The sequence below is a fragment of the Anolis carolinensis genome, chromosome 1, assembly GCF_035594765.1.
Source record: "Anolis carolinensis isolate JA03-04 chromosome 1, rAnoCar3.1.pri, whole genome shotgun sequence".
Classification (NCBI taxonomy): Eukaryota; Metazoa; Chordata; class Lepidosauria; order Squamata; family Dactyloidae; genus Anolis; species Anolis carolinensis.
The window spans coordinates 254,045,555-254,068,359 of NC_085841.1; the positions used below are offsets into that span (position 1 = coordinate 254,045,555).

The following is a 22,805-nucleotide window of genomic DNA, read 5'->3' on the forward strand; positions in this document are numbered from 1 at the left end:
CAGGATGGGAGCCCCCCACCGGGAAAGGACAGGATGCCCCCAAGACGGGATGAGATGCTCCCCCATCTAGACGCCCCCCATCAAGACAACCCCATCTAATATCTGTTTGCATATATAAAATGTATAAGGGTATTATTAAAGAAGTCGTAATGCCCTTTAGACACTCTCCATCTGGTGGCCCCCTGTCTGGACACCCCTGCCTCAATGCCTCCCATCTGGGACATATGACAGGAAACCCCCCTGGGATAGGATGAGATGCTCCCAGGACGGGATGAGACAGAAGGCTCCCCAGGCATAGGATGCCTGCCATAGATGTGGGTGAAACGTCAGGAGAAAATGCTTCTGGACATGGCCATACAGCCCGGAAAACACACAACAACCCTGTTTCCTAAATGGCAGAGGAAATTGCTTTACCTGCAAAAACCAAAGCCACTCCCTAGGCCTCTTGTCCATCAGAAATGAAAAAAAGGGAAAAAAGATAGGATCCTTGATGGGGATACCCCTGGCTTTGTACATTCTCTCTCCAGGGATGCTCATCTGTTGCAAAGTAGTCACATTTTCAAGTACTGAGTGAAAATCTGTCCAACTGTTTTTGATCTGTGGCATTTAAAATAGGTCCTGACTGCATTTATTCTCCAGTGCTGATGCACCTTGAGACAGGTATGGATGGACCTTGGGAAACGAAAACTCCCAGGACCACATAACATGGAGCTATGGTATTTAAAGTGCATTCATTTCAGTGTAAATGCACCAAGAGAAGGGTATGGGCCATGGAAAACTATGACTCCCAGGTCTGCACAACACAGAAACATGGCATAATAATAATAATAATTATAGTGGGTCCCAACTGCATTTATTCTCCAGTACAGATGCACCCAGGTAAGGGTGGACCTTGGGAAACTGTAATTCCCAGGACTGCATAGTATGGAGTTATGTTATTTAAAGTGGGTCCCAACTGCGTTTATTCTCCAGTGGAGATGCAGCCAAAAAAAGGTGAGGACTTTTAGAAACTATGACTCCCAGGACTGTACAGTACGGCTCTCTCTTCTCTCCCTTTCTCCCAACATGTACAAGCAAAGCCAAATAAATTAAAACAGCTTGTTAACTTTATGTTTAAAAGGAAGAGTATAAAATAGAGGGAAGGTGTAAGATAAAAGCACATAGGAGTGCATCCAACACTTGCTATCAATCAGAGAAATAAATGCCTGTTTCCCCATAGCCCCCCAACCTCTCCACAGGGTTTGCAAATCGGGGGTCATGATGCATGAGATAAGCTAAAGAGCAGTTAATATAGGACTGGCTTTTGTTTATAGTTAAAACTGCACAACTTATCAAAATTAGTCTGTGCCGAAACCTTACTTCTTTGGTTTGAACATACTCTTAAAAACTTCAAAGGTACAAATGTCTTATGATATCTTACAACATGCCAACCATGCTTATTTGGCAAAATATGTGTCTCATTATAATTCGAGGTTGTCTTAGTATATTATTCTAAAATCACTGTTGTAAAAAGAAAGGCAAGCAGCCTGATGTTATTCTAAAATTGGTGAAAGGTGGATGTGTGGTTAAGAAATCTTTCACATAGAACACTTGTTATCTGGTGTCTGAGCAAAATTGCTGTGGTGCCTGTGCAAAACAGCGCAGCCACTATAACATAGAGGCAACTGTATTACACATGTTGTATTTATTCATTGTTATTGTTAGAAACTTCAGCAATTTCTTTCATCTGTCTACGGCTAAGTTCTTCTCAGAATCTCCCACATGAACATTTTGATCACTTTTATTTAACTGGCTTACAAAGTTCAATTTCCTCGTCAAGGTTCTCTGAGTGGGAGGCAATTCCTCAAGAAATATAGCATTAGTGCCCAAAACTATCAGTCATCTTTATGAGACAAGGCTTGAGTGTGTGATGGCTGAGGCTATTAAATATCCAGAAGATTGATACTAAGAGACATGTGCAAGAAACCTTAGGTTTCTAGTTCATTTTTATAGCCTTTTAAAAGGTTCTCATAATGCTACCATGCTGAGAGCCAATGCTCAGTGGAGATTATATTACTCCTTTATCTTAGCCATTCCCAATCCAATGCCCTCAAAACATGCTGGTCTTAGCCAAGCTGGCTGCGAATGAAAAAAGTTGAAGTCAAAGACACCTGAAAGATTGGGAAAGTGTACTTTGGGTGCTACCTAGAGAATTATTTGGGCAAACACTGATGCTTTTTTTTCTCTGGACAGCTGGCAGCACACCTGTTCTTGTACCACAGAGGAACTGCTTCTGAAATTCATCTCCAATTCAAAACAAGTTTCACAGACACAATCAGAAAGTCTCCTGCTCAAACACCAGCCAAAAGACTCCCTAGACACATGGAACCAATTCTATGACTGTTGAAAACAAACCACTTAGATTCACAACTACAGTGGGGGGACAAAGTATTTAGTCAGATACCAATTGTACAAGTTCTCCCACTTAAAAAAATGAGAGAGGCTTGAAATTTACATCATAGGTAGACCTCAACTTTAAGAGACAACGTGAGAAAACACATTCAGAAAATCATGGTCTTTTTTTTAAGGAATTTATTTGCAAATAAGTATTTGGTCGCCTACAAACAAACAAGATTTCTGGGTCTCACAGACCTGTAACTTCTTTAAGAGGCTCTTCTGTCCTCCACTCATTACCTGTGGTAAAGGCACCTATTTGAACTTGTTATCAGTATAAGAGACCTGTCCACAACCTCAAGCAGTCACACTCCAAACTCCACTATGGTGAAGACCAAAAAGCTGTCAAAGGACACCAGAAACAAAATTGTAGCCCTGCACCAGACTGGGAAGACTGAATCTGCAATAGGCAAGCAGCTTGGTCTGAAGAAATCAACTGTGGGAGCAATAATTAGAAAATGGAAGAGATGCAAGACCACTGATAATCCCCCTTGATCTGGGGCTCCGCGCAAGATCTCACCCCGTGGGGTCAAAATGATCACAAGAACGGTGAGCAAAAATCCCAGAACAACACGGACGGGGGGACTTAGTGAATGACCTGCAGAGAGCTGGGACCAATGTAACAAAGGCTACCATTAGAAACGCACTACACCACCAAGGACTAAGATCCTGCAGTGCCAGATGTGTCCCCCTGCTTAAGCCAGTACATGTCCAGGGCCGACTGAAGTTTGCTAGAGAGCATTTGGATGATCCAGAAGAGTATTGGGAGAATGTCATATGGTCAGATGAAACCAAAGAAGAACTGTTTGACAGCAACACAACTTGTGTTTGGCAGAGAAAGAATGCCGTGTTGCATCCAAAGAACATACCTACTGTGAAGCATGGGGGTAGGCAAAATCATGCTTTGGGGCTGTTTCTCTGCAAAGGGACCAGGGTGACTGATCCGTATACATGAAAGAATGAATGGGGCTATGTATTGTGAGATTTTGAGTGCAAACCTCCTTCCATCAGTAAGGGCACTGAAGATGAAATGTGGCTGGGTCTTTCAGCATGACCATGATCCGGAGTGGCTTTGTAAGAAGCATTTCAAGGTCCTGGAGTGGCCTAGCTAGTCTCCAGATCTCAACCCTATAGAAAACCTTTGGAGGGAGTTGAAAGTCTGTGTTGCCCAGCGACAGGCCCAAAACATCACTGCTCTTGAGGAGATCTGCATGGAGGAATGGGCCAACATACTAGCAACAGTGTGTGCCAACCTTGTGAGAACTTACAGAAAACGTTTGACCTCTGTCATTGCCAATAAAGGATATATAACAAAGTATTGAGATGAACTTCTGTTACAGACCAAATACTTATTTTTCCACCATAATTTGCAAATAAATTCGTGAAAAAACAGATAATGTGATTTTCTGGATGTGTTTTCTCATGTTGTCTCTCACAGTTGAGGTCTACCTATGATGTCAATTACAGGCCTCTCTCATCTTTTTAAGTGGGGGAACTGTACAATTGGTATCTGACTAAATACTTCCCCCTCCTCCACTGTATCTTGAACTGCAAAGTGTGCTGCTACTGCTCAAAGCTAAAATGTTACTCAAGCAGTAAAGATGCAGAAGACATGATGTGCAGAAAAGTGTGGTTCCATCTGCAGTAGAGTCCAAGGGTCCTATATCCCAGGATCTGATCCCAGGTTTTCTGCATTAAACAGGATTATGAGTCCCCGTTGTCAGATAATCCAGGATAAACAAAACCTGGGATCAGATCCTGGGATATAGGGCCTGTCTGGAAGGGCCCCAAGAGGGGCAAGAACCAACACCACAAGAGATGGCTCTAGCTTAGATAAAAGAAAACAGAAACATGTTTGGGATCTAAACCATATGATTCAACTCAGAGTGAGTGCAATTCTTCTGGAATTTTCAAATCTTATGTATGTATGTGCATGTATCTATCTAGAAATATCTTTAGTTATTTGAAGAGGAAAGAAAAAAAATTTGAAGGAAAAAAGTCAGTAAGGGCAGCAAATTCACCACCTCTGGAGATTCAGAACACCTATTGTGGCATTAGACAATACTATCTTTGTTTTGCAAGAAAATACAAGATTATCTTGATGGTAAAAATATCTATTAATTATTTCTTACAAAAACAACATATTGCCTAATATATTTATATATCACATTTCCATATGTGCCCAGCAAACAAGTTCTTGGAAGAAAATCCATTATTTAAAATGTAATTTACACAGCAGTGTCAAAAAACAGATTTCCGAATGAGTCCATTGCTGGTGCTCCTGCAACATCTCTGAAGAGCCAGTCTTGTTTTAAGATTGTGCCCTGCTGCGCACATAGAGGGATGGAAGAGACTACATGAGATCAAGATCACATCTTCTATCTTCCCTGACAAGAGATTAGAGCCTAGGTACATGATTCCTATGCAAATATAACTTGGAGAAGGGCTACCACAGAAATGTTCTTCCCTTGCATTGCTGTAGCCCAAAAGTTTGTTTCAGCCAATTTTTTAAATACTATATATAATTTTATATGGCAGATATGTTGCTGGGGAGTACAGAACAATGTACTTAAATTTTGATCCCAAAAGCCATTTCAATGAATACTGAAAAAGCATTTCAGCGGGAAAATTGTCTGCTATCTGATTTTTTCTTGTTAATGTGCTTGAAGATTTTGGATTTCTGAACATTCTTTGACTTCTGGTAACCAAATCCTCCTCCACCACCTCTTTTTTGTAATCTCCTCCCATGGCTGCTGTTTATATCTGAAAGGCCAGTTAAGGAATACAGGTCTATAAAAATAAAGGTTAGGTGAAAGGTTTTTATGAAGACGTTGGGAGAGAAAAAAGCACATAGTAGACACAGTATTATTTTAAAAATAAGCTTAAGAGTTGTGGCTAATCAGTAGAAAATGATTCTGATTATCAAAAGTCTGAATCTTCTCTACCCAGCTTTCCAAAACTGAACACAAACTTCTGCATTAAGCAAATAGCTAGGTTAGATGCTAGATGCAAAGCATTTCTCATTCAAGATAGAACAGAATAAACACCATTGACCTAAATATTTGCTCTACCCCAGTTGTTCTCAACCTGTGGGTCCCCAGGCGTTTTGGCCTACAACTCCCAGAAATCCCAGCCAGTTTACTAGCTGTTAGGATTTCTGGAAGCTGAAGGCCAAAACATCTGGGGACCCACAGGTTGAGAACCACTGCTCTAGCCTAACATCCTGCCATGCTGAATGTAAAACTGATCAGTTCCTTCCAAACTACCTTTTGGATAACAAACTGTGCTGTAATATCACAAACCACGGTTTTGTGGCAAGACTGCCTCAAGTCCATACATTTCCTGCCCAGATGGGAAGAAGTTCTAAACCAGTAATTCCAAACCGGTGGGTCCCCGAATGTTTTGGCCTTCAACTCCAAGAAATCCTAACAGCTGGTAAACTGGCTAAGATTTCTGGGAGTTGTAGCCCAAGACACGTGGGGACCCACAGGTTGAGAACCACTGTTATAAACTTTCAGTTCTAGTTTCCAATTCTGAAAAATAAAAACACAAATGATGTTTAAGAAGCCAATGATTTGCCCATTAATAAAACATAGTGCATATGAACATACATTTTTGGGAGTTGTGTGTGTTGTGATATATTGCAGTAAAAGGATACTTAGATCCACAAACGGTGGAACCTTGAAACCAAAAGACAGAGCAACCTTCAGCAGATCCAAATTGTTGACATTGTAAATTTCCTTCAGTGAATGAGAATCATAAGCCCTTATATAGGCTTTGTAAGCTTCCTGAGCAGATTTGTGAAGGAAGTAGTTTTTCTCTATCAATTTTTCCAGCTGAAAAGTAAAATGGCAAGAAGAACCACATCATTTAATAAATAAGCAAACAGAACTTGTTTTGCTGGTACTCTATACTGTCATTTACCAAAAGCGTAATAAAGCTGGAATAGCACATGAATATATAAAGTGTGTTTGAAATTAACAAAACAAATGTATTATCTTGAGAAACTAGTCTTTAATAGTTTTAGATATGTTCAAATTCAATTTTTAACTATCCAGTTTGTGTGTGATGTGGGTAAAAAACAACCTTCTATAGTTGGACTTTTGTAACTACACAAAAATATCAGTTTGTTTCTATAGTCAGAAACTTCAGGAGTAAACATTTAATACTCAACTCAATTTACACACACACACACTACTACTCCGCTTTTAAGAGGATGTTCCAGACAAGACTAGAGTGTAGGAGGGTGACCTGGTAATACTGCACTACGATTCCCACTTTCTTTCACGATTAGCTATGCTGGCAATGGAAAATACACTCCAACCTCCTCCCCTGCCACAGGACATCATCCTGGTGCTCCATAGAGAAGGGGCAAATGAGCAAATGAAAAATTAGTAGTAGACAGGCTCTGTTTTCATAACTGACTACTATAATTACTGCTTTGGACATGCAGACAAATTAAAAAGATTATGAATATCTATGGAAATAGACATAATGCTGTTTTTACCTGCGACTGGATATCAGATATTTTGGACCAAGAAAATTCAAATTCATTTAATGGTACCTAAAAGAATCATTAGGGAAAGAGGAATGTTACATGGAAAAGTTACTAAAAGACAGTCTGCGTCCTCTAGAACATAAGGATCCTTATCATACCAATCTTTAGCACATCATAAGCCTCAAAAATGCAATAATAATCTCTGTACCTCCTCAGCTATGTTCATTTACATTAGTAAATTCAGAACATACAGAGCAGTATCCTAATGACAGCTTTATAATCTACCAGGGAATGTGTCAGGAAGCCAAGAAAACACGAGAAGCTGCTTTGCAATGGCTTTCTGAGGTGCCCCTCTAACTAAGGGGATTTAATAGTTCGTATTCATAGCAAGACAATTATTCTGACAAATTCCTTGGCAAAGGCATCATGGGAGTTTCCAGATTTGCATAAATATGTAGGCAAGTCATTTTAGGATGGGAAAACAAGCTCCTATAAATGGATCCCTAGGCTATCAGTGCTCAGCATGTCTCAAGATCTATTTTGCACCCTTAACACTCTCACCATTCTGTGAAAAAAATAACACTTTCTAAAGACAGCTTATGGCCATCCCTGGCATCACAGGAAGCAGAAGCTGATGCTTTCTTTTCTGGTAAAAGTAGAAAAATGAAGGGACCAGGATCCATTAGGATCAGCACTGTTCCCCAGAGCAGCTCAAATAGTTTTTATATTCCTTTATGTTTCACATTAAAGTGACTGAAAGGATATTCCCACTCTAATTATGCGGTTTTGTCATGCCAGCTCCTCTGCAATTATACTAAGCTTATTCTGTCAAATATTCTCTAGATAGTTGAAGTTGAATACCTAAGTATATGATTAATTATGTCTACCACAAGCAACTTTTGCATTAGTAATGCATGCAAACATACCCTAGCTTGCTTTAGGTAACGGAGGAAACCCAGTTCTTCTGGTCGTAAAATAAGCAGAGCGTGTCCTCTTCCATTTATACCGCGGGCAGTTCTACCAACACGGTGAATGTATTCCTTATTTTTTAGAAGAAAAAATTATATTAGAACAAAGACTCTGTTACTGAACTTGTCGTGTGTATGGCAAACACAAAAATAAAACAAAGAAGTTTAGCTGTCAGCAACCAAAGCTATTTTATGTTTTTATTTTAATTATGGATGTAACTTTCAACCAGTTCAATATTAAGAGCAAAACAAAAGCACAAAACTAATCTGTGAACCAAGCTTGGGAGCTATGCTTTTGCATTCAGCTATCAAATTCCAATCTGCATTTTCCAATCTCTGCCTGTTGGAATGGTGAAAAAGAGGGAAAAGAGTGTCTCTTTCTGATTGGCAGCAGTCAATACAACAAGAGCCAAAGCAATTTCAATGGTATACACTTTTTCTTTTAAAAAGAACTCACCGAGTTCCCTCTTCTACTATGTTCAGGTGGGAGGTAACATTTGCTTTACTTCTGAATAGCCACTCCACATGGTTACTTTTTGGACACAACTAAACCCATTACAATGCTAAGGCCAGATGGATGAAATGTGATATTGAGTAGCCATGATATTGCTGACAAAATTCAATTGATGAGTAAATGTCAGGCACCCAGATCGAAAATTATAGTACTTCCTTTATGTCTTTTAATATTTAAATAATTTGTTCAAATTTTATTTTGTGCTTCAGAATGTTGCACAAATTCTTTATAGAAGTCCATAATAATACAGTAGTCTCACTTATCCAACATTCACTTATCCAACGTTCTAGATTATCCAAAGCAGTCTGCCTCCCGCCCAGATCCACAGTTGTTTCTCTCGGCAGCAAGGACTGAACTTTTTACGCACGATCATCAAGTTTGCAGACGACACAAAACTGGGAGGGATAGCTAACACTCCAGAAAACAGGAGCAGAATTCAAAACGATCTTGACAGACTAGAGAGATGGGCCGAAACTAACAAAATGAAGTTCAACAGGGCCAAATGCAAGATACTTCATTTCGGCAGAAAAAATGGAAATCAAAGATACAGAATGGGGGACGCCTGGCTTGACAGCAGTGTGTGCGAAAAAGACCTTGGAGTCCTCGTGAACAACAAGTTAAACATGAGCCAACAATGTGATGCAGCAGCTAAAAAAGCCAACGGGATTCTGGCCTGCATCAATAGGGGTATAGCGTCTAGATCCAGGGAAGTCATGCTCCCCCTCTATTCTGCCTTGGTCAGACCACACCTGGAATACTGCGTCCAATTCTGGGCACCACAGTTGAAGGGAGATGTCGACAAGCTGGAAAGCGTCCAGAGGAGGGCGACTAAAATGATTAAGGGTCTGGAGAACAAGCCCTATGAGGAGCGGCTTAAAGAGCTTGGCATGTTTAGCCTGCAGAAGAGAAGGCTGAGAGGAGACATGATAGCCATGTACAAATACGTGAAGGGAAGTCATAGGGAGGAGGGAGCAAGCTTGTTTTCTGCTGCCCTGCAGACTAGGACACGGAACAATGGCTTCAAACTACAGGAAAGGAGATTCCACCTGAACATCAGGAAGAACTTCCTCACTGTGAGGGCTGTTCGACAGTGGAACTCTCTGCCCCAGACTGTGGTGGAGGCTCCTTCTTTGGAGGCTTTTAAGCAGAGGCTGGATGGCCATCTGTCGGGGGTGCTTTGAATCCGATTTCCTGCTTCTTGGCAGGGGGTTGGACTGGATGGCCCATGAGGTCTCTTCCAACTCTACTATTCTATGATTCTATGATTCTACGCATTTAATTTCCAACAATGTTGTTACTGTAAACTCATTTTATGCAATTTTATCTTTCTTACTAGTCAATGTTTAGTAGTCAATGTTTTCAATACATTGCGATGCTTTGATGCTAAAATTCATAAAAACTGTAATTACTACATAACGTTACCATGTGTTGAACTGCTTTTTCTGTCAATTTGTTGTAAAACATATTTTGGTGTTTAATTTGTAAAATCATTTCCTTAATCCCTCCTTATTATCCAACATTTTCGCTTATCCAACGTTTTGCTGGCCCATTTATGTTGGATAAGTGAGACTCTACTGTATGACAAATCCCTAGAGCCTTAACAGAAGCATTAATACTGGACAGAAAGGCTTTACATATCTTTTGAATATGTAAGATGCAAACAACCGTACATCCAGCTGGGTCTGGCAAATGAGAAACCTTAACCACAACATATTAACATATGAGAAGGGAAGGTTTCATAAATTTAATGAAATACAATTTTTATTTTAAACTATCAACTGGCAATCACAATTTATCAATACTTGAGTATTTTGATAATTCAAATCCATATATCCTTGAAGCGCCATGACATCCTGAAATTTGAACTACCTTTGGATCATCTGGTGGGTCATACTGAACAATCCAGTCAACCTCAGGTATGTCAAGTCCTCGGGCAGCAACATCCGTGCACAAGAGTATGCCAGAATCTGCATTGCAGAACTGGAAAAAGGTGGTTGTGCGTTTGGTTTGCTTCTGCTTGCCCTGGAAGAAAGGGAATTTTCAAGATGGACGTTGAGTTCTGTGAAGATGACTTCAAAGACAATTCAGTCTTATAACATATAAACATCAGGCAGACTTTAAAGCCACTTGCAACAAGTGTAATCCGCTGGCATAGCTATTAAAACTTGTATTTCTGACAAGGCCATGGCCATCACTTCAGGTGTAAATATCTATCACCAGCAGGTTCTCCACTTTTGCAAGGGTTGGGGTGCAGAATCCCCACAAAAAGGGGGAAGAAAGTTTTTAAAATGTTTCTCTCTCTCTCTCTAGGAATTCCTAGAAAAGCCATGTTAATAAAATCTGTGAAATTTAAATCTGCAAATGTGGAGAACTGTAGCCATGACTCGACATAACAAGTAGACAGCTTGGAAAAGGACTGATAATAACTATACTGTAGTAGCCCATATGATACTTCATTTAAATTCCATACAGATATTGTCACTGAGTGAGGAGGTAATTAGCATTTGAAGGAATACTGGAGGAGAAACACTTAATTCTGTATGATTTCCACCCACCATAGCTCTTGGCAGAGATTCATGAATAACCTCTGTTTACTAAAAAAATGCAACTGTCTGCCTCCAAAAAAAAACCTCTGAAGATTAGGTATCAGATAAAAAGTAACAATTTCACATACAGGGAACTTGTTCACAAGAATAAGTTCTGGAAAACCTCTGCCATGATAAGCTTTTATGCCAAGCTCCTTTTTACAATGATGTTTCATTAAGAATATTTCAGGCTTTACAAACTCAGTATAAAGGCAGAATGTGGCCAAAGAATTTTAAAACCTCTACTCAAGAACGATAATCAAGACATCCACAACAAAGGCTCTGAACACAGAGTTCACAGAATCCAGGTATATGGGCAAACATTTGTTTTCCAGTTTTCATATCAATATATGCAGAAAAATATCTGTGACATTTCTTCAATGTCACAGATAATGGGAAAAAGTATTTGAATACAATAGTCAAGAACCACTTAAAACAGTTAACTGACAGCAAACCCCACTGTAACAAACAACTTCAACCTTGCTGACAGAGCCCTGTTTTTCACTTAAGCGTTTTAACAATGGCCTTAAGAGAAAGGGCTCTCCGGATAACATTTAAAGGTTAATTTATGAGTCCATCGCTGAAATCTTGCTGAGATACTGACATTCTGCTTGGCACCCTAGCCTTCATAAAGGCCACCTGCAATTTACAATAACTTCAAGCCAGCATCCATTATTCAAACTTGAGTGTCAGCTCAAGACAGCAGCTATAGATGCAAAAAGAGATGGGTGGGTCTCACTTCACACTTAGAGAAACTCTTTGTCAAAAGAGAATCTATTCAATGAACATTCCAACTGGCAGAAGGAGAATTGAATTCCACTAAGCCAGAAGTCAGTTCTCAGTAAACACTGGGTCCTTTCGGCCAAAAATATAACTGGCACAGTAACTAGAACAGAGATTCTAGTTAATGTGCCACAGAGTCCATAATCATTGTTCTTAATACAAAGGCCATATATCTGTGCAGTAGTTTATTATAAATTAGTGGACTCCACTGAGAAAAACATCAAGTGCCCTCTTCTGTCAGATATAGGCTTTTGATCCAGAAGGGATTGTTCCGTTGCTGCTCCATGTAATCTTTGGACAGGAAAGAGAAACGTTGGGACAATGGGAGAGATACTTGTCTGAGGAGCAGAATAAAATCTTTGGATCTAAATTAGCAAGCAAGAAAATGTTTTATTTAACTTTTTATAACAAGTTAAAGATGTAATGTTCCTGAGTGTCGGATGATATTCTGGGGAACAGGGATTTATTCCCCACTCAGACATGGAAGCATACGAGGTGATCCTGGATGAACCATACACTCTCAGCCCCAGACAACCTCATTATAGCATCTTCAGGGGCTGCTATTAGCTACTTATGGTTGCTATAAGTCAGAAATGAAGGCACGCAACAACCTCCAGTTAAAGATTACCACCAGATGCTGAATGTATGATGGATTTATACATACAAAAACACCCACAGTAAATCAGGCAACTGGTAAATGTCACCAGCTTTCAAGCAAATTCTCGAGATCACATACTCACATGAATGGCCAGAACTGGGAGATCAATGTAATTCAGGAGTTCATAGTGGTACTTCACAGACATACATGAAGAGAAGAATACCATCAGCTTTTTCTTCCGGTTCTTCTTGAGGAAAGTAAATAACAGGAGGAATCTCTTTTCTGAAGGGCATACTACATAACCCTAAAAAAACCCAAAACAAAACCTTTGTCTAACCTATGCTTTGTATGTATTTCACGTTGAATCATATAAACCAACATTTCCACAACATCTCATAAAATATTCACCTTGCAATAGACCACTATTGGATAACTTACATGGAAAGCATTATCATTTCCCCAAGAATGTAAAGCTTGCAGACAAAATCTTATCAATTAAATAAAAAAGATATGCAACAAAGCATCACGAACATCTAAAACCAACAACTCCACACCTTTTTTACTCTCTCTTGCACGTTTTTCAGCAATCCTATTAAATTCATTGGGATATATTAATGAACAAGTGTAAAATCACTGCCACAGAATAAAACAATCTACCTGAGCAGATTTCCTTAAAAGTTGATATCCACTCTTCAAAGTATCTAAAACACCACTAAAATGCAGTACATAATCAACTAAAGAAAATCCACAAAATTGCAAGTAAAATCAACATCAAAGGATACATTTCTAAGAACCTGTAATTTTTAGTAGAGATAACTTTCACAATATGGCATGAGAACATCCCATATAGTTTGACTGAGTTAAATAGTCAATTATGTTCAATAATGTTCTCATATTCAGGTGGAACTTCTGCCTTTGAATTTTATTGTTACAGTCACAGAACAAGAGTATAAAACTTTACAACATTAAAAAAGAGATTTTTTTTTAAAAGTGTCAACATTAAAACCAAAAATTCACAAAATTAAAAGCAGAAAGTCCATGGGTAATAAAATGAGTCAATTCACCAAAATAATTCACAAACTGCCACATCAAAGCTATTTTTGGAAGCAACTATACTACTGCAGGAAAGGCATGGATGTACAAAATAAATAAATAAAGAGAGATAAAGTTTTAATGAAAAAAGCGGCATCCCACAAGAAATGAGAAACAGAAAAAAATCAGCAAAAGTAGTATGATTATTCAGGAAAGGAATAAAAATAAGGCATACTCTGCCATAATGTAAACCCTTTATTATTAATGTTGCTCATGTTACCTGCTCAAGACCTTCTACAGTTGCTGTTTCTTTATTGTCATCAACTCCAACATACAACGGCTCTTTCTTTAAAGATATCTTTGCCAGGTCCTCAACTTTACGGGTTTGTGTAGCAGAGAACAGCATGGTCTGTCTGCGCTCTGGTAGGAAAAATACCGAAAGCACTCTCAGTAGAATTGTAATACAGCAGCAGACACTTCAGATCTCTATAAAGCAACACACTGATAACTTTATAAAATTTCCTAATAATTAAAAGCAAACCTGAATCTGTTATGTTTGAGCCTTCTGGCTCCGGTACTAGGAGACGGGGTCGTAAGACTCTTCGAGAGTCAGACTCTTTTGAGGAGCGTGAAAGGAAACGGCTCCGGGACTTATTTGCAGAACCAACAGATGAAGACTCATTTGAGGGTTTTACCGAGGGAATGGAGGAAGAGATGGTTAGCTCAGAGGAGGATGACATGGAGTGGACTCGTGTGAGGGAGGATTTGGGTGTCACCGGCAATGATAGCATGGGAGGCAATTGGCGGGTTGCAGGATCAGACCCATGGACGGGCTGGAGCGGGATCCACAGCTGGGGATGCTGTGAGGCGTAGTCAAAGGTGTTTTAGTTCTGATGAGGATGATGATGATGAGGCACCTGGAATTAGGATAGCAGCTGACAGCGATGAGGAGTTATGAACTGGGATAAAATGGGGTTTAGGATCAATGGCTAATTGCGTTGGGCAAGGTAATCTGGACGAACGCTTGGGCTCTTGTTGGGGAACTTCCTGAAGACGGGTGTGATTCGTTGCTGGATACGTAAGTTACCAAGGACACTGGGCATAGACGGCGGGAGGAACTTGTGTGGGGTTTTTCTGTGCAACTTGTGTTTAATCTTGATAGCTTGGACCTCCGTCGTCTTTTTGACGGACATTAATTACCTACTCTGGATTGACGCTGGACTGACTGACTGACTACGACCTCGGACTATCCCTTCTGTGGCTTTCGGTGGAACTTGTGGAACTTTAGACGTCTGCACTTGGCTTTCGACCTTGGACCGGATTGGGACCCTGCTGACCGCCGTTACCCTGATTGATGTGCCTGGACCCGGATTTCGCTCGTTGCACGGAGGAGTAAACAGCCTGAGTTACTCATCTGTAGCTTTTGAGTAGCAGAGAGGAATCTGCTGCCAGCTTTTTGTGTTCATTTTGACCTTTGTTTACCAACTTTTGTTTGTTTAAATTGCCAGGCTGAAATAAGCACTTTTGATTTAATCCGGATTAAACTCCTGTTTAATCCGGTTTATCCTTTCGAACCGTTTTAGTTCAAACGGAGCTGTTTCTGTTACTTTTCACACTGAAGACAAGTGTTTGCCTAGTCCTTTGTTTCCTACGGGCATTTTTTAGTTCTGTAACTTCAATAAACTGTGTTGTACTCTATTTGGTGGCGTTCTGTCTTTGACAGAATCTAAAAGCCAAATTGTTTCAAGTCAAACTGGATTGGATTCAAGAATAGATGAATGCAATCAAAACCAAAATATGTTTTTAAGCCTGCTATTTCAAACACATTTGTGGTGTTTATTTCCAAAATGTGCCAAATAAAAAACAAAACAAAAACACCCAAGTTATAGGTGACAGCACATTGCTGGCCAGGAGTAGAATATTGTGTACAGATAAAATGTATCAAATCACTTCACTACAGAGCTTGGAAAATTGTATTTTATAGAAAATGAAAGCATATCCACAGGCTTTTCAATTGTTCAGAATTGTTCAGATGGATTTTAAATTATATCCAAAACAATCAAAACTGAAAAAGTCAAACACACAAATGTGGAGGACTGTCTGTGTATTTAAGTAGTGTTAAAAGAAATTAGAAAATCAGACTTACTTGGGAGAAGTTTTATGATTTGTTTCATTTCTTCCTCAAACCCAACTTCTAAAATTCTATCAGCCTCATCAATGACCAGGCACTGCAGGTTCTTGTACATAAACCCTGGAGTATTCTGCAAAACATTAAAACAATGTGTTGCAACCTATCAAAATGCAAAGAAAATGAGTTATGCATCTTTCAGTAACTATTCTTCCTACCTGCATGTGGTCCAGAAGTCGTCCTGGAGTTGCCACAATGATGTTTATGCCGTTTCCAAGCCTCTGTGCCTCCGCAGATCTATTGCTGCCCCCCATCACCAAGCCATAGGTGTGGACATGATGAGTCATGAGTTCCTTGAGGACACCGTAGGTCTGCATGGCCAGCTCCCGAGTAGGGGAGAGGATGAGGACACCTGTCCCTGAACAGAAAAAGAACAAGGCTCATTAAGCCCAAAGAATGAGCAGGAGCATTATCATCCTCAAATTTACCTCAAAACATTTAATTGAGAAGTTTTAAAAAAGAAAACTCTTACCATTTCTTGGCATAAATTTTAACTTGTAGATAAGTTCTATTGCTGGAATGAGAAATGCAAGAGTTTTGCCACTGCCAGTTTTTGCTGCAGCTAGAATATCTCTGCAGGTAAAATGGAAAATTAATTTTAGGAGTCATAAGCAAGCTAGAAGAAACAGTACATTTTCAGTATTCATACACAAAACACTTCTGGCATTTTATCTTTGCCCATTCATCTGAGTATTCTATTTCTACAATTAATATTTTATTTATGTATTGTAAGCATAATAGGAGAGGCTCAAACTAATAGGCAATCATTTATCATATTTGACTAAAAGCCATTACAAATCTTAGAATATATAATAAAATATATGCAAAACCATACCAAAAAAAACCAGATTAATGAATCCCCTGCACAATCTATAACAATACCTTTCAAATAGCTAGCATAAATATTTTAGAAGCTTTAGTAAATAAGGCAGTTTTATCTGTAAAGTATGATTCATAGTCTAAAAGTAACCAGCACAACTTCATGTAAAACTTCTCTCCTTGAAAGTACGGCAAATTTCCTCCCAAGAATCTCTTCCTGGGTTTTAATAAAGCTGTCAACAGTGTAAAACAGGGGTTCTCAAACTTTTTCCACTGCGGACCCCTTTTTGAAGCAAAAGTTTCTTGTGGAGACCCAAGAAATGTTTATATATTATATTACACATAATATACATAAGCATGGGACAGATCAGTGGCAGATAGATGGAGAGTATTTGTGTGAACTAATTCACATAGTGCAAAAAAGGGAAAGAAAGAACAATACAATATTTAAAATAAAGAAAATTTTAACCCACACAAACTTCTCAGTATTTCAGTGGAAGACCACAGGGACCATCTAGTCCAACCCCCTGCTGCCATACAGGAAAAACACAATCAAAACACCTACAAAAGATGGCCATCCAGCCTTTGTAGTAGTAATAATAATAATAATAAACCAGTGCAGGTGGTCCCAGTGGTGATCGGCACACTGGGTGCCGTGCCAAAAGATCTCAGCCGGCATTTGGAAACAATAGACATTGACAAAATTACGATCTGCCAACTGCAAAAGGCCACCCTGCTGGGATCTGCACGCATCATCCGAAAATACATCACACAGTCCTAGACACTTGGGAAGTGTTCGACTTGTGATTTTGTGATATGAAATCCAGCATATCTATCTTGTTTGCTGTGTCATAATAAAATAATAATAATAGCAGAAACCCTAGAGGCCATCTAGTCCAACTCCCTTTTGCCATGCAGGAAACACATAAAGCACCCCTAAGAGATGGCCATCCAGAGGGGGAGGAGAAAGGGTCTGGGCATCGAGGAAGGGGTGTCTGTGCCTTGGGAGGATGCTGCTGCTGCTGTTTTCAACAGCTCAAAATTTTAAATTCACTGCATTTCTCAGGAGGCGGTGGGAAGCAGCATGGTGCAGCAGAGTCCCTCACTATAACCTGTGGGGCTCCACGGGCTCCACAGAGCAGTCTGAGAACCCTGGTGTGAAATAGGTAAAGGTTTTCCCTGACTTCAAGTCCAGTCATGATCTGACTCTGGGGGTTGGTGCTCATCTCCATTTCTAAGCTGAAGAGTCGTCGTTGTCCGTAGACACCTCCAAGGTCATGTGGCCGGCATGACTGCATGGAGTGCCGTCACCTTCCTGCCGGAGCGGTACCTATTGATCTACTCACAATGGCATGTTTTCGAACTGCTAGGTTGGCAGAAGCTAGAGCAACAGCGGGCGCTCACTCCGCTGCCGGGATTTGAACCTGGGACCTTTCGGTCTGCAAGTTCAGCAGCTCAGTGCTTTAACACGCTTCGCCACACTTCGCTCAACCTTATCCATGCCACAAATACAGAGCCTTACATTTATTGGAATGTTTCTATAATTGTCATCCAAAATAGATATTGGCATAGTTTGAAAATATAGCCCTATAAAATGCAGGTCTCAGGGGGGGTGAAGGTGAGCATTTGTAGATATTGAGCAACATGATTCAAATTCAACATATGATACTAACAGGAAACATTTGCAAATTTAATTGAAATTCAGTCCTGATCATTTTCCAACTTACAGATAGAGAACAAAACACCCAATTTTAAAGAGAACTTCTTACCTGCCTTCCAAAAGCGGTTTAATACTTTTATGCTGAATTTCTGTCATGTGTGTGAAACCCATTTCTGTTATTCCTTTCAAAGTATTTTCACTAATGAGGCTCTTAAGAGATGTAAAGGATGTATCCTCAAATGCACCTGTAAAGAGAAATGATCTTAATCTTTCTTTTTTAAAACCGTGGCTGTGCTCTAAACAGATTTGTTCTTATTAAAACAGAATAGAAGTGTCACAAATTTAGTGATAGGCTGAAATTCTAATTTTGTTTAGACTGACATCACTTGGCCTTTCAAATTGAAGTTGATAGATGACAGAAAATTCAAATGCGATGGTAAGCAAAGCTTTTTTCTGAAATATTAGATATATCCAGATGACTTATTGTGCATATTCTATTCCAACTGCAAGTTTCTTCCTCTGACATTAGATAGGCATTAGCATTATTATCACATTCAGATAGAACCAGTTCATTTCTTGTTTTTTGCAAAAAAAAAAACCACACTCATATATATGCAGTATATAAGACATCCGAAAATAAGACATCCCCAAAAAATAAGACCTAGTAGAAGTTTTGCTGAATTGCTAAATATAAGGCCTCCCCCAAAAGTAAGACCTAGCAAAGTTTTTGTTTGGAAGCATGCCCGGCGCCCGCCAAACAAAACACCAGAACTTGCAGGATCGGTAAATGCACATACCAGTTGTACATGGAAATAATGGTAATAACATATTAATGTTATATTATTTATATATACAGTAGTAACAAGAAATTATTGTCAGGAGTCATAGTTTGTCTGGTTTGGTTATGTTGGTTTGTGATGACAACTACTATACAGTATATAATAAATGTTCATTTTTTATTCAACAATAAATGTGAATTCTTCATGGAAAAAATAAGACATCCCCTAAAAATAAGACCTATCACATCTTTGAGAGCAAAAAATAATATAAGACACTGTCTTATTTTTGGGGAAACACGGTATGCAAGGCTTATCTGATTGAATCATTTCATATGAATACATTTTTAGTTTTGTATATTACATTTGCTGAAATATACTACACTATTGTTCTTTTTTGTGGCACAGGAATGTATTATTTCCCTGTTATTTCTACTACCAAAGCCTCTAATTGGAACACAATGGCTTTATTAACTGAACTAAACCCGTACAATCTAAATAAATAAATGTCAATGAGCAAATTCCCACCATGCGCGAAATAGAACAGAGGTGAAAAAGATAACCTGTTAGTCCTAGAGGCAACATAGGTCCATCAGCATCCTCAGCCGCTTCTTCAGGTTCCCCATTCATGGTCTCTTCTTGTACTTCAGCTTCTTCTTCTTCAGACTTAGCTTTTTTAGTTTCTGCACATAAACAAATACATGAATGTATATTAACAGTAGACAACCGCATATCTTCTAATTTGTTGCTGTTGTCTGCCTTTGAGTTGTTTCTGACTTACGTCAACCCATCATGGGATTTTTCTTGGCAAAATTTATTTAAAGATTTGCCTTCACCATCCTTTAAGACTGAGAAAGTGTGACTTGCCCAAGGTAACCCAGTGCATTTCTATGGCCGAGCAGGGATTTAAACCTCCTCCCTCAGAGTCCTAATACAAAACACAAACCACTAAACCATGCTCGCCTCTATTTTTACAAAATGCTTTATCCGACAGCTGGCACCCAGAGCAACACTACGGTTGCTTCTTCTTTGTGAAAAAATACATTTATCAGCATGCATTTTACACTGGAAGTATCACTGAACTAACAATATCACAAAACAGCAAATAATTAAACTAAGAAAATAAAACAATGTCACTAATTCAAAACAATGTTTAAAAAAAATCAAAGACATTATACCATGTTCTGTGTCAGCCACAATTTTTCTCTTCTTTTTCTTCTTCTTCTTTTTCAATTCAGGTTGGGTACACTCAGTTTCTTCTGTCTCCTGGATTTCATTAGCCTGATCTACATCCTTTGTTTTGTGTTCTTCCACCACATTGGATGTATTGCCGTCTTCTGGGTGGTCATCAACTGTGTCTCCTAATGCGGCAACACATTCGTGATAAATCAAACATGCCATAAGCATAACTTAACAGTTCCAGTTACAAAAACAAATTTTAAAAACTCCACACCAGGTTGACTATGAACCTAAAAAATGCTTTTCATGCTATTTCAAACCAACCAACCACCTTTACTTTCTAACATTCAGGGTGGCCAACATAGAAACAATTTTTGTTGGTTTTGTGGAAGCAGTCCCAACAGGCAAAATTGGTAAACATCACATGTAAACATGACCAAAGTGTCACTAAAAAATGGATTTTTGTATACACAAGGAAGGATAATCTTGCATTTCTAAACTATACTAAGCATCCAGAAACCAGCTAACACAAGGACACTCAATGGGTAGTACCCTAGGAGCAACTTTTCCCAAGGAGGTGCCTCTCCATTCTTCCTCTACGACCATCTGTTCTGTCTAACTCTTGCCTTGTGCCTCTGAATACAACAGACTAGAAATATGCAAGATTACAGCAAGTGTTTTAAATGTCTATGAGAAGACTTGAAGCCGGGCATGGCAAACTTTGGCTGTCCAAGTGTTTTGGACTTCAACTTCCACAATTCCTAACAGCCTGGCTTCTCCAAAGTTTGTCCATGCTTTAGCCCCTTTCTTGCCGTTTACTTATGTGCAGGTCTCTCCAAGTTGGGTTGCTGTGAGTTTTCCAGGCTGTTTGGCCATGTTCCAGAGGCCTTCCTTCCTGATGTTTCACCCACATCTATGGCAGACATCCACAGAGTTTGTGAGGTTTGTTGGAAACTAAGCAAGTGGGGTTTATATATCTGTGGAATGTTCAGGGTGGGAGAAAGAACTCTTCCAGACATGAAATAACCAGAGCCAGCTAACAACTCCCAACAAAGGATTCTCCCCAGGCAGGAATCAGTCAGGCTTTGAAGCTGCAAGGCTTTTCAATGCTAATCAAGGTGATTAATTGCAACATTCACATTTACCTCAGACAAGTGTTCTTTCTCCCACCCTGGACATTCCACAGATATATAAACCTCGCTTGCCTAGTTTGCAACAGACCTTACAACCCCTGGGGATGCCTGGCATAGATGTGGGCAAAACGTCAGGAGAGAATGCTTCTGGAACATGGCCATACAGCCCAGAAAACTCACAGTAACCCAGCCTGGCTGCTCCTAACACGTGAAAGACCAAAGTGTGCCCAAGCCTGCTTTAATCCCTTTCTTGCCATTTACTTGTGTGCAGATGTCTCCAAGTTGTCTTCCTGCTTATAGTGGCCCCATGAGTTTTTCTTAGTTTCCTTGAGCAAGGAATGCTCAGAGGTGGATTTGTCAGCCCTTCCTCCTTTGAAATAGAGCCTGCAACAGCACATTGGTGGCCATTGGCCTCCTTAAGTATGAGCAAAGGCTGACATGCTCATCTATACTGTAGAATGAATGCAGTCTGGTATCACTTTCACTGCCATTGGATCATGGGATCTGTACTCTACTGTCTCTGGAAGAGAAGACTTGAGGCCTTAGAACAGGCATGGGTAAACTTTGGCCTTCCTGGTGTTTTGGACTTCAACTCCCACAATTCCTAACAGCCCACTTAGAATCATGCCTGCCTTAGAATCACAGAATCCTTGAGTTGGAAGAGACCTCGTGGGCCATTCAGTTCAAAACCCTGCCAAGAAGCAGGAAAATAACAGTCAAAACACCCCCGACAGACAGCCATCCAGCCTGTGCTTAAAAGCCTCCATGGAAGGAGCCTCCAGCTCACTTCGAGGCAGAGAGTTCCACTGCTTCCTAATGTTCAGGTGGAATCTCCTTTTCTGTAGTTTGAAGCCATTGTTCCACATCCTAGTCTCTGGGGTAGCAGAAAAAAGCTTGCTCCCTCCTCCCTATAACTTTCCCTCACATATTTATGTATGACTTTCATGTCTCCTCTCAGCCTTCTCTTCTGCAGGCTAAACATGCCCAGCTCTTTAAGCCGCTTCTCAAAGGGCTTGTTCTCCAGACCCTTGATCATTTTAGCCGCCCTCCCCTGGTCACTTTCGAGCTTGTCAACATCTCCCTTCAATTGCGGAGCCCAGAATTGGACGCAGTCTGATTCCAGGTGTGGTCTGACCAAGGCCTTGTCGAAGGACAGCTCCCAGGATTCCCTAGCACTGCGCCAGAGCATTCAGCGCCTTCTTTCCCTCCGCGTCGCCAGGCCCCTTACCAGTCGGAGCCGCAGCCGCTCCCTGCCGGGCCAAATTGCGCTGCCGGATCTTGAGGTTGCGCTTGTGGAGCTTCTTCCGCAGCAGCCGCATCGGCAGGTTCCCCGTGTTGGCCGCCATCGCAACGCACGTGCGCCGAGCAACGCGAGCCGCCAGGGAAGAGGAAGAGCGACCCGAAATGGCGGCGTCAGCTGACACGCCGCGGCTTCCGGTGCTCTTCCTTGAACCTTCCCCCGCGTCGAGGAAGGCAAACCTGCAGCGGCCCCTAGTGGCAGGGAGGAAGCGGCGCTCTCTGCCGCAGACAGGCTTTCTTTTTGCCCTTCCTTTTGGCGTTTTCCCTATAGGCTGAGGCGTTGGAACGGAAAGGAATGGGGAACAGCGATTGGCTGCTTCTTTGACTGACATACACTGCG

General features: G+C 40.3%; 1 protein-coding gene and 1 long non-coding RNA gene across 2 annotated transcripts; one reads left to right on the top strand and one right to left on the bottom strand.

Annotated features, from left to right (window-relative positions):
• Positions 1–1,084: 1,084 nt before the first annotated feature.
• ddx18 (DEAD-box helicase 18) lies at positions 1,085–22,592 on the bottom strand. The gene is made up of 14 exons (XM_003214895.4): positions 22,395–22,592; positions 20,033–20,215; positions 19,418–19,537; positions 18,188–18,323; positions 16,072–16,172; positions 15,758–15,957; positions 15,558–15,672; positions 13,692–13,831; positions 12,522–12,683; positions 10,283–10,435; positions 7,858–7,971; positions 6,941–6,997; positions 6,092–6,269; positions 1,085–5,196 (listed from the first exon to the last, which is right to left on the bottom strand). Exons 1-14 carry the CDS (start codon positions 22,510–22,512, stop codon positions 5,051–5,053), a joined length of 1,923 nt encoding a protein of 640 aa, XP_003214943.2. The 5' UTR covers positions 22,513–22,592; the 3' UTR covers positions 1,085–5,050.
• LOC134295322 (uncharacterized) lies at positions 13,956–15,109 on the top strand. The gene is made up of 2 exons (XR_010001864.1): positions 13,956–14,489; positions 14,574–15,109. It is a non-coding gene; the product is annotated as an uncharacterized LOC134295322 (long non-coding RNA).
• Positions 22,593–22,805: the final 213 nt, after the last annotated feature.

Bases quoted from the DNA above. Each gene is read 5' to 3' on its own strand.
- ddx18 (XM_003214895.4), bottom strand. From the start codon at position 22,512: ATGGCGGCCAACACGGGGAACCTGCCGATGCGGCTGCTGCGGAAGAAG. The intron at 18,324-19,417 runs GTTATCTTTTTC...TTCTCTTTACAG, and splicing joins GTTGCCTCTAGGACTAACAG to GTGCATTTGAGGATACATCC. The intron at 13,832-15,557 runs GTAAGTCTGATT...TTTTCCTACCAG, and splicing joins AATCATAAAACTTCTCCCAA to AGCGCAGACAGACCATGCTG.